Here is a 12,400-nt window from a genome sequence, read left to right as displayed (position 1 = left end):
ACTCCAACCTAAGTGTATGTAAACTTCCGACTTTTACTGTATATACTTTAAAAAAAAGTAAAATCTGGAAAAGAGTAGGAGAGCCATACACTCTTGGAGCTGAGATGCAATAATTTTCTAAACAACAGTTCGACAGCCAAGCTGTCTTCATCAGGGTATTGTGAAGACAGCTTGGCTGTCGAAATGTTGGTTATTTAATTATTGCATCTGAGCTCCTAGAGTGTGAGGATCTCCTTTTATTTTTCAAGTGTTCAAATAAAATAAAATGTTATTAGTCACATGCGCCGAATACAACAGGTGAAATGTGACCTACAGGCTCTAACCAACAATGCAGTTTAAAAAAAATATGGATAAGAATAAGAGATTAAAGTAGCAAGTAATTAAAGAGCAGCAGTAAAATAACAATAGCGAGACTATATACAGGGGGGTACCGATACAGAGTCAATGTGGTAGTATGTACATGTAGGTAGAGTTATTAAAGTGACTATGCATAGATGACAACAGAGAGTAGCAGTGGTGTAAAGAGGGGGTGGGGGGTGCACTGAAAATGGTCTGGGTAGCCATTTGACTAGATGTTCAGAAGTGTTATGGCTTGGGGGTAGAAACTGTATAGAAGCCTTCTACTCCGCTAGCTACTGTAGCACCACGCTTATGGAGGTGTGAATTTCTTTCGCATTCACAGCAAATCTGATCTACGGCAGAGCTGTATGTAGGGCAGTGGGATAATGATTCACATTGTGTGTAGTGAAAATGTGTCTTTTTTACGTACCTGCAAAGTAATATTATAGTATTGTTTAACTCTAAAAGTAAAAAAAAAAGTACACTCACTAAGGTGGAACATACAGTTCAGGGCCAGTATTCATAAAGCATCTCAGAGTCAGAATGCTGATCTAAGATCAATTTTAACTTTTGGATCATAATAAACAAGATTCACATGGACATGAAGAGACCTGATCCTAGATCAGCAGTCCTACTCTGACAATACATACGTTTGCACTGGTAACATTTTTGCCGCTGCCGTGGTTGTCACTTTCCCACCAATCAAATGTTAAAGTCCCTAATGTACATTCCATAATTGTCTGAAGTTCAAGAAGGGTCTGCGGACATGTGTTAAATGGCTCTTGGAAGTTCTTGATGAAATTAAAGTATTGGTTACCTCCTGTCCAAGTTGGTAGCTTTGACTGCTGCAAACACACGTGTCTTCAGTGTGAGCCCCGCCATAGGGATTGACAGCTGCTGAACGTATGACGAGTCCTTTACAGAGACAAACACACAAAGAAATCAACAATTCACAATTGTTTTAATCCTTCATATTAACATTTAGATGAGGATGGATTCATGAATTGCACTGGATTTGTAATCTGAGTTCGAAAAAAAATACCCTTTTTTCATTATTATTATTATTATTATTATTATTCATTTTTGCAATAAATGTAGGGTAAATTGGCACAAACCTTCATTACTGGAATAATCTGTATGCACAGTTATTTAACCTGTAAATGTATAATAGCTACACTACCCCTGTATTTCCTATTCACTGTAAAATTCCCAGTCATGAAAACTACTCAATACTTCCTTCGTCTGGATGTGATAGAACTTCTATTAAGATATGACATAACTTTGATTTGCATTTCAGAAGGAGATAAAATGAATATAGTGTCTTTATGGTTATATATTTGTGGTACATTGTTTATGATTGACTTTTATTTGACCATTTTGCTCTACAGTGCCTTCAGAAAATATTCAAACCCATTGACTTTTTCCGCATTTTGTTGTGTTACAGCCTGAATTTGATTAAATTGAGATTGTTTGTTACTGGCCTACACACCATACCCTATATTGTCTAATTGAAATTATGTTTTTCGTATTTTATTGAATAAATTAATAAAAAATGAAAAGCTGAAATATCTTGAGTCAATAAATATTCAACCCCTTAGTTATGGCAAGCCTAAATAAGTTCAGGACCAATTATTTGCTTGACGAGTCACATAATAACATGCATGGACTCACTCTGTGTGCAACAATAGCGTTTAACATGATTTTTGAATGACTACCTCATCTCTGTACCCCACGCATACAATTATCTGTAAGGTCGAGCAGTGAATTTCAAACACAAATTCAACCACAAAGACAAGGAGGTTTTCCAATGCCTCGCAAAGAAGGGCACCTATTGGTAGATTGGTATAAATAAAAAATCTGACATTGGATATCCCTTTGAGGGTGGTGAAGTAATTAATTACACTTTGGATGTGTATCAATACACCCAGTAACTACAAAAATACAGGCATCCCTCCTAACTCAATTACCGGAGAGGAAGGAAACCGCTCAGTGATTTCACTATGCTGACCAATGCTGACTCCAAAACTATTACAGAGTTTAATGACTGTGATAGGAGAAAACTGAGGATGGATCACCAACATTGTAGTTACTCCACAATACTAACCTAATTGACAGAGTGAAAAGAAGTAAGCCTGTACAGAATATAAAATATCCATAAACATGCATCCTATTTGCACTAAAGAAATACTGCAAAAAATGTGGCAAATTAATTCACTTTTTATCCAGAATAATTATGTTTGGTGCAAATTCAATTCAACACATTACTGAGTACCACTCTCCATACTTTCAAGCATAGTGGTGGCTGCATAATGTTATGGGTATGTTTGTCATTATTAATGACAGGGTAGTTTTTCAGGATAAAAAATGTATGGAATGGAGCTAAGCACAGGCAAAATCCTAGTGGAAAACCTGGTTCATTCTGCTTTCCACCAGACACTGGGATATGAATTTACCTTTCAGCAGGACAATAACCTAAAACACAAGGGCAAATCTAGACTGGAGTTGCTTACCAAGAAGACAACGAATGTTCCTGTGTGGCCGAGTTTAAGTTTTGACTTAAATCTGCTTGAAAATCTATGGAAAGACCTGAAAATGGTTGTCTAGCGATGATCAACAACCAATTTTACAGAGCTTGAAGAATTTTGAAAATAATAATGGGTGTATGTTGTACAATCCAGGTGGTGTGCAAAGCTCTGAGAGACTTATCCAGAGAGACTCACAGCTGTAATTGCTGCCAAAGGTTATTCTAACATGTATTGACTCAGGGGGTTGAAGGTGTACAGTATCTAATCAAGACATGTTATTATTATTATTATTATTATTTTTTTTTACAAATGTTAGAATGTTTCTTCCACTTTGACATTACAGAGTACAATTAAAACCATTTGAATACCACCTTGTAATACAACAAAATGTGGAAAAGGTCAAGGGGTGTGAATAGTTTCTGAAGGCACTCTATGCACATTTTATTCCCGGGTGCAAACTTTGCACATATAATATGGTTAGTAAATCTAGCAGTGAAAGTGTATCATAGCGAAAATGCAATTGTGTAATTTGTAAAATGTACTTACATTGTAAAGCAGTAGACTCAAAGTACTGACAAAAGTACCATTGCTGTCCTTCACTGATATTGCAGCAGCTGACCTTGAATAAACATGAAAATTAAAGTTATGCTAAATATGTTTTATTGCCTGGTTTATATACCAACATTGAGTCACATTTGCATATTGTTTATCTTAGTATACTTTCAGATATCTTGATAAATGGACCATATGTCAGTGTGATACATCATTCTCTTTTAACATAAAACTTAGATTCTATGACCTTCTCAAATCATGTGATATCTTCATTGTGCTCTCCAATAATTTTTCATTTGTCATTTTCAGTTTACTGCATCCCTATGTATAGTATATCTAAAATGGTAATCAATTAAGTCCATTGACAACACAATTTTGACACATTCATATGACTTTTCACTGACTTTGAATTATCTCTATTATTAATTTGATTATGAATTTAGAGGAATTGTAGACATGTGAATGGATAAAAATCATCATAGAAACTTGAGGGATTATTTCACAGCACTTACGAAGCCAGCTGTGTATTGTTCACCAGGTATTCCAGAGGGTAGCTACAGCTGAATTTGTAGAGCAGACCTGGCAGGTAGCTAATGATAGTCGGGGGATCTGGTGTATCGATGTACCCGGATATGTTCCCAATCTGCACCAGTGAGAGGTTCCCATAAGCATTAGGCCCCTGAGCCGTGGAAACCTGCAACACAAAATCAGTGGTGAATGCCTGCCCCATCCCATCCCCACCATTATGGGAGTCAATGTCCTATCAGTAGAGAGGGCCAGTGGTGATAACATCAACCATACTATTAAGCTAATGCCCCCTCATCGTGCTAATCCCTAACTCAATTCCCTTTATCACAGCATCAGCGGCCCAGGAACCACCCTACAATCAAAACAACAAAATGTGGAAGAAAGCAATCTTAGTAAAGGCTCTTCGAGAATCTCTCCCGCTGTTTCTAGGAACAAGCAATCACCTCTCACCGCTTCCATTCTCCCAACCCCAACCACCACTACAATTACTGAACCACTGTTGGATACTAAAATATAGATTGTCAACATCAAAACATAGACACTGTAGATGACTGTGTGTACATTTTTCAGATGATTCCTAATAGTAGGACATTTTATTTAGTTGTTCATCTCCTTTTGTTTTTGCTGCCTTTTAGAAGAATTGAAGCGTTGGGCGTGATGTAAGTACTCTGTGGTTGGAGCCACGGTAAGAGGAGCCATGATCTGTCATGGACTCTTTTAGGGTCCGTGACAGATGGGAAACTGGTCTGAATCTGTTTCCAGGAAACTGACCCATAGGTGTGATAGAAGGCATTATAAACAGGTGGTTGGAATAAGCATGGGCAACTTACCACCAGGGCATTGCCACATGTCTCCAGGGTGGCAAGGCTAATGCTGAAGAGGACCACGGTGGGGAAGGTGTTGTTATTGATGAAACCACGGCAGTGGGCATCTCCATGGCGACCGTTGAGGGCCAGGTCAATGTCGGTGTAGCCGGAGAAGAGAACCGGACAAAAGTTGATCTTGAGGGTGATTGTCTGCACCCCACAGTACACACTTATGTCCCGCTCCGCTGGGAGAGAGCAGAGAAAACAACAACAGTTATTATCACAGCACAAAATCATATTATGGCCTTACATGCATTTTTTTTCCAAAGAGGGATAATTAAACAAGGCTAAAGAAAAAGACTAAAGAAGGCTCACACTGGCGTTGAAAATAAAACACTGATAATTTTATTGATTTGAGCTTTATTTGGAAATGTCTATATCAAGAGCATCTTGATGGGTTGCATCACCGCCTGGTATGGCAACTGCACCGCCCACAACCGCAAAGCTCTACAGAGGGTGGTGCAGATGGCCCAATAGTTCACTTGGGGCGAGCTCCCTGCCATCCAAGACATCTACAGCAGGCGATGCTTGAGGAAGACCTGAAGGTCGTCAAGGACTACAATCACCCGGACCATGGACTGTTAACCCTGTTACCATCTAGCAAGCAGTATCGTATCATCGGGTCTTGGACCAAAGGCTCCAAGACAGCTTCTACCACCAGGCCGTCAGACAGTTGAACAGCTAACAAAAAATTGTATTTGATTATAAGTGTAAATAAAGGTTCCACTGTTTTTCTGAAGACAGAACTTGTAAACCATGTAAACTTCCTGAAAAAATAAGAAATAGCAACTATTAACTATCCTAAATATGTTACATGCATCAGTCCAATAAGAGTTAAGTTAAAGTTCTATGTTATATTCATAAAGTTATATGAATAACCTGCATTGAAGTTGTATTGAATTTAAATGAATATAATGTATTTATTTTCTCACCAGGGAAGCGGCTGTGGAAGTTGGCATCACAGTTGTATCCATTGAATTGTGCTCCAACTGATAATGCCTTACTTATAAGCAAAAGGATCAAACATATTTGTTCCATTTCAGCACCTGGAGAAAAACAATGTTTTTCATCAGTCTTTGCCATCTTCCATATCATACATATTTTTTAATAAGAGCTACAGTTGAGTGTACATCATGGGAATAAAAAAGTAACATGATTTTGTTAGTTATTTCAGAAATCACAGTGAGACAAACCTTAACTTCTATGAATAATAAGGTGCAAGAAATCCACCTTCAATCTAATTAAAAAAGGGTTACCTTGTAAATCCTAGTTTTTGCCAACAGCAATAGGGTTAAAAACATAAAGATAATTATATTGCTAGCCTTTTGGAGTCTGAACATTATCTATTTCAAATACAGACTCGTTAAGATACTATTATTTGGTAAAACCATGGACAAAACAGCCAAATATTGATATGATCAACTGGCTTGGTTGTCACCGCAACATTACTAAGCACAATGGGCTAAGTCTTGTCAAATCAAATCAAATGTATTTATATAGCCCTACTTACATCAGCTGATTTCTCAAAGTGCTGTCTTTGTTTTCTCAACGTCTAAAACACTTTTATCAGATGATGATAACATACATATGGTATCTTATGATGATCAGATAAGGGTTTTTGTTGTGGAGAAACAGCAACTTTTCAAGCAGCTGGGTTCCCTTGGTCAATGCTTGTTGAGCTTCCCTGGCTATCAGTGGAGTTGAGTTGTTCAAGGTTGTCAAGGTAAAAAACAGCCCCAGTGCTACTCACCCTGGTCCTTGGAAGTCGACAAATCAGCGGTTCTCCATATGCTCGGGACTGCTGCATGTGATGGAATGATCCGCACAGCATCCCTACACCACAACTAGAAACATGGTGTGGGTCAGGGGGGAAAAGAGCCCGGCCACATAAGAGATTCATTATTTGAACACGTCAACAAAAAAAGGGCTGTCCAGGAGAACATGGGAAAGTCCATCAAATCTGAATGTGTTATACAAATCCTTTCACAGAGCCAGAAACATGAGCAGGTTTTGAAGTTTCCCACTCATATCCTTTCTGCTTGATCTTGCTCTGTCAGCGCACACAAACGGTCTGACGCCGCATGAGGTCCGTGCTGGGGGAATTATCTTTTCATCGGCCAACGGAGTGGGTGCAGCGCGCTGACTGAGCAGCTCTTTCTCTCTTGCCAGCAGTGGGCCCAGGTCTTTTCACGCTTTGTGTCCAGCCTTCCTCCATCAACACATCTCTGCTGGCCTTCCCTGGTATCCTCTCTGGGGCAGCAAGCCACCACCCGTCCCCCTGATGTCTCAACTTTGACTCCTGCTCTCAGGCTCCCACATGGGGAGAGGAAAAAGCCTCACAGTATTTTTTATGGGATTAGAAAGTCCCTAGTGTCCTATGTTCCATATGGACGGCACTGTATGTGCAGGGCTAGATAATGTGAGCCATATAGACAAAGTGCAGAAAGGACCTCTTCTGTGGGTGCGGAGTTCTAGGTATTACGTTTTTGCTCAACTCTGAATTAAGGTTAGGAAATTGGCTAAAACAAAACTCACACTTGTTCTCATTACTCAATTGGTCATTATGTTAGCTAGTTCATGAGTTTGCCTCCCCATCAGTGACATATTGTATTCCTATATCTCAATTGTATGTTTTTTCCTGTATTGATAGGGCCAATGTCACCTAATCCTGGTCTAAAAAGCAAGATCAATATCCATAGGGAATATCCATAAAAAATATTTTAAATCCAGAACTAGGTTTAATCTGTGTCCGAGAAACCGCCCCCCCCCCCTCTCCCTCATAGTTTGGTATAAAGAGCTCATTAATTCTTATGCTGGATGACACACAAGTCAAGTGGTCCATTATTATCCATGAAGGGTAATTCAGGTGATGAAAAACACACACCACAAAAATTGATAGCTGGTTAATGTTGCCAGACTATTCTCTCTTTGGAGCTTTAACTCACATCCGTATAGATGAACCTGTAATGTGTGTGGGTGTGTGTGTGTGTGTGTCCGTGTGTCCTTCTTACCTTACCTATCTTAGTAAGTCCATATTGGATCCAAAATCTACCTAACTATGTTCTCCGCTCATGCCCAATCATCCGTGGACAATAGTTTATTAGTTAGGTCATCCGATCATATCCAAGATATACAGTACGAGTGCTATCCTTATTCAATGTTCTAGGCCTTCCATTCCAGTGTTGTGTACAGGTGATGCAGGTGAAGTACAGTGAAGGTTGCAGAGACAGTGGCAGAAACATTCAGGAGTCAGTCCCAATAACCAAACTTCCCTTTTCTACACTTTGGTTCAGGGAGCTCTTAAGGCGGTTGTGTGAGAGAGAGTATTTTTATATTTTATTTCACTTTTATTTAAATAGGTAAACTAGTTGAGAACAAGTTCTCATTTACAACTGCAACCTGGTCAAGATAAAGCAAAGCAGTGCAACACAAACAACAACACAGAGTTACACATTGAATAAACAAGCGTGCAGTCAATAACGCAATTGTAACGATTGTCTATTTCGTCCTCCTCATCGGACGAGGAGAGGCGAGAAGGATCGGACCAATATGCAGAGTGGTAAGTGCTCATGATGATTTATTAACCGAACTGAACACTGAAATACAAAAACAATAAACGATGTGCAGAAAACCGAAACAGTACCGTGTGGTGAAAAAACACTAACACGGCAACAAACACCCACAAACCACACGTGAAACCCCGGCTGCCTAAGTATGATTCTCAATCAGGGACAACGATTGACAGCTGCCTCTGATTGAGAATCATACCAGGCCGAACACAAAAAACCCAACATAGAAAATCACACATAGACAACCCACCCAACTCACGCCCTGACCATACTAAATAAATACAAAACAAGGGAAAACAGGTCAGGAATGTGACAGCAATAGAAAAAAAAGAAAGTCTATATAGAGTGTGTGCAAATGGCGTAAGGAGGTAAGGCAATAAATAGGCCATAGTAGCGAAGTAATTACTATTTAGCAAATTAACAATGGAGTGATAGATTAGCAGATGGTGATGTGCAAGCAGAAATACTGGTGTGCAAAAGAGCAGAAAAGTAAATGAAAACAATATGGGGATGGTAGGTAGATTGGGTGGGCTTTTTACAGTAGGTAGATTGGGTGGGCTATTTACAGATGAGCTATGTACAGCTGCAGCGATCGGTTAGCTGCTCAGACAGCCAATGTTTAATGTTAGTGAGGGAAATATAAGTCTCCAGCTTCAGCGATTTTTGCAATTCGTTACAGTCATTGGCAGCAGAGAACAGGAGGGAAAGGCGGCCAAAGAGGGTGTTGGCTTTGGGGATGACCAGTGAAATATATCTGCTGGAGCGCGTGCTATGCGTGGGTGTTGTTATCGTGACCAGTGAGCTAAGATAAGGCGGAGCTTTACCTAGCATAGACTTGTAGATGACCTGGGGCCAGAGGGTCTGGCGACGAATATGTAGCGAGGGCCAGCCGACTAGAGCATACAGGTCGCAGTGGTGGGTGGTATATGGGGCTTTGGTGACAAAACGGATGGAACTGTGATAGACTGCATCCAGTTTGCTGAGTAGAGTATTGGAAGCTATTTTGTAAATGACATTGCCGAAGTCGAGGATCAGTAGGATAGTCAGTTTTACGAGGGTATGTTTGTGGGCGTGAGTGAAGGAGGCTTTGTTATGAAATAGGAAGCGGATTCTATATTTAATTTTGGATTGGAGATGTTTAATATGAGTCTGGAAGGAGAGTTTGAGGTATTTGTAGTTGTCCACATATTCTAGGTCAGAACCGTCCAGAGTAGTGATGCTAGTCGGGCGGGCGGTGCGGGCAGCGAATGGTTGAAAAGCATGCATTTGGTTTTACTAGCGTTTAAGAGCAGTTGGAGGCCACGGAATGAGTATTGTATGGCATTGAAGCTCATTTGAAGTTTAGTTAACACAGTGTCCAAAGAAGCGCCAGAAGTATACAGAATGGTGTCGTCTGCGTAGAGGTGGATCAGGGAATCACCCAGCAGCAAGAGCGACATCGTTGATATATACAGAGAAAAGTGTTGGCCCAAGAATTGACTGCCAGAGGTCCGGACAACAGGCCCTCCAATTTGACACACTGAACTCTGTCTGAGAAGAAGGCAGGCATTTGAGAAACCTTGACCCAAGGTGATGAAGACTGCTGCGCAGTACTGTATTTTATCGACGGCGGTTATGATATCGTTTAACCTCTCTGGGGTAGAAGGGACGCAATCGTCCCACCTGGCCAATAGCCAGGGAAAATACAGAGCGCCATATTCAAATAAAATTATATAAAAATCAAACTTTCATTAAATCACACATGTAAGATACCAAATTAAAGCTACACTCGTTGTGAATCCAGCCAACATGTCAGATTTCAAAAGGGCTTTTCGGCGAAAGCATAAGATGCTATTATCTTATGATAGCATAAGAGTAAACAAAGAGAGTAGCATTTTTCAACACTGCAGGCACGACACCAAATGCAGAAATAAAAATATAATTCATGCCTTACCTTTGATGAAATTCTTTTGTTGGCACTCCAATATGTCCCATAAAAATCACAAATGGTCCTTTTTTTCTATTAATTCCGTCGATATATGTCCAAAATGTCAATTTATTTGGCGCGTTTCGTCTATTTCGCCTCTACTGGATGGAAATTACAAGTGTAACGGCTGTGCTCAATGTAATGGCACTTATAAATGCAGATCCTTCAAACACCCACAAACAGGGAAATCGATCCCAATCAAAGGGGTAATTACGTGCTCCACTAAGGCAGTTATTTATCTTACAACTTGTCCTTGTGGTAAAAATTATGTGGGTAAAACAAAGCGCAAATTAAAAGTACGTATCTCAGAGCATCGTAGCACCAGTAGGTGCAAAAACTTGACTTATCCAGTTGCGGCTCACTTTTTGGAGGCAGGCCACTCGATTTCGTCTCTGCGTAATTTTGGCATCGAACATGTCACCCTCCATAGGAGAGGGGGTGACCTTGATAATTTATTGTTAAAATGAGAGGCTGCTTGGATTTTTAACTTAACTTCTAGTTCCTCCCAAACCCGGATCCGGGAGCACCCCCGTCAGTAAAAAAGCTGACTAGCATAGCCTAGCATAGCGTCACAAGTAAATACTAGCATCTAAATATCCTTAAATCACAAGTCCAAGACACCAGATGAAAGATACACATCTTGTGAATCCAGCCATCATTTCTGATTTTAAAATGTTTTACAGGGAAGACACAATATGTAAATCTATTAGCTAACCACGTTAGCAAAAGACCACTTTTTTTTACTCCACCATTTTTTTACTGCATCAGTAGCTATCACAAATTCGACCAAATAAAGATATAAATAGCCACTAACCAAGAAACAACTTCATCAGATGACAGTCTGATAACATATTTATTGTATAGCATATGTTTTGTTAGAAAAATTTGCATATTTCAGGTATAAATCATAGTTTACCATTGTAGCCACCATCACAACTCTCACCAAAGCAACTAGAATAACTACAGAGACCATCGTGTATTACCTAATTACTCATCATAAAACATTTCTTAAAAATACACAGCGTACAGCAAATGAAAGACAGAGATCTTGTGAATCCAGCCAATATTTCAGATTTTCTAAGTGTTTTACAGCGAAAACACAATATAGCATTATATTAGCTTACCACAATAGCCAGAAACACAACACCATTTACCAGCAGCAAAGGTTAGCGATCGTTACAAACAGGCAAAAGATATGTAATTTTTGACTAACCTTGATATTCTTCATCAGATGACAGTCCTGTAACATCATATTACACAATGCATATAGGGTTTGTTCGAAAATGTGCATATTTAGCGGCACAAATCGTGGTTATACAATGTGATTAGTGGCCAAAACTTCAAGCAATCTGTCCGGCGCCATCTTGGAGAGGCACCTATTCTAATCGAAAAGTAGTCATGAACTTGACGAAAAAAATACAGGTTGGACAGCAAATGAAAGATACATTAGTTGTTAATGCAAACGCTGTGTTAGATTTTTAAAATTAACGTTACTGCGCAATACAGCGTGCGCTAAAGCGAGACCGCACCAAAATTCATGGCGGAATTATTATTTGACATTTGTCAACATAAATACGAATTAACAGCATAAAGACTGCTTACTATTTGCTGAGCTTCCATCAGAATCTTGGGCAAGGTGTCTTTTCTCCAGAACAATCGTCTTTTGGTTGAAAGATGTCCTCTTCTCCTATAGAAATAGCAGCTAACGATAGCCACCCACTGGAGAGGTGTCCAACTCGTGAAAGCGCATCACAAAGAAATCCCAGAAAATCGCAATAAACTGATATAAACTGCCATAAGTCGGTTTAAATTAACTACCTTATGATGTCTTTAATGCAATCGCTGAATTACATTTTTTAAATTATTGTTACTGCGCAATACAGGGTGCGATAAAGCAAGGCTACACTGCAAGTAATGGCGTCTTATGCATTTGACTTTTTTCAACAGAACAATGAATTATCAGCATAAATAGTTCTTACTTTTTGATGACCTCCCATCAGAATCTTGGGATAGGTGTCCTTTGTCCAAAAGAATCGTTGCTGGGTTGGAGAAAGT

The 12,400-nt window shown here is 39.5% G+C and overlaps 1 protein-coding gene across 1 annotated transcript in view; it reads right to left on the bottom strand.

The window, feature by feature from the left end:
* The window catches only part of LOC129869102 (zona pellucida-like domain-containing protein 1), a 52,145-nt gene extending 45,483 nt beyond the window's left edge, over window positions 1-6,662 (bottom strand). The window contains exons 1-6 of the mRNA XM_055943607.1: window positions 6,561-6,662; window positions 5,743-5,856; window positions 4,775-4,995; window positions 3,929-4,110; window positions 3,411-3,483; window positions 1,157-1,254 (exon numbers count right to left, since the gene is read on the bottom strand). Coding sequence (XP_055799582.1) covers window positions 1,157-1,254; window positions 3,411-3,483; window positions 3,929-4,110; window positions 4,775-4,995; window positions 5,743-5,848 — 680 coding nt within the window. The 5' untranslated portion in view covers window positions 5,849-5,856; window positions 6,561-6,662. The remainder of the gene's footprint in view (window positions 1-1,156; window positions 1,255-3,410; window positions 3,484-3,928; window positions 4,111-4,774; window positions 4,996-5,742; window positions 5,857-6,560) is intronic.
* Window positions 6,663-12,400: the final 5,738 nt, after the last annotated feature.

This window comes from Salvelinus fontinalis, chromosome 13, assembly GCF_029448725.1.
Source record: "Salvelinus fontinalis isolate EN_2023a chromosome 13, ASM2944872v1, whole genome shotgun sequence".
Lineage (NCBI taxonomy): Eukaryota > Metazoa > Chordata > Actinopteri > Salmoniformes > Salmonidae > Salvelinus > Salvelinus fontinalis.
This window is presented reverse-complemented; position numbering and strand designations above follow the sequence as displayed.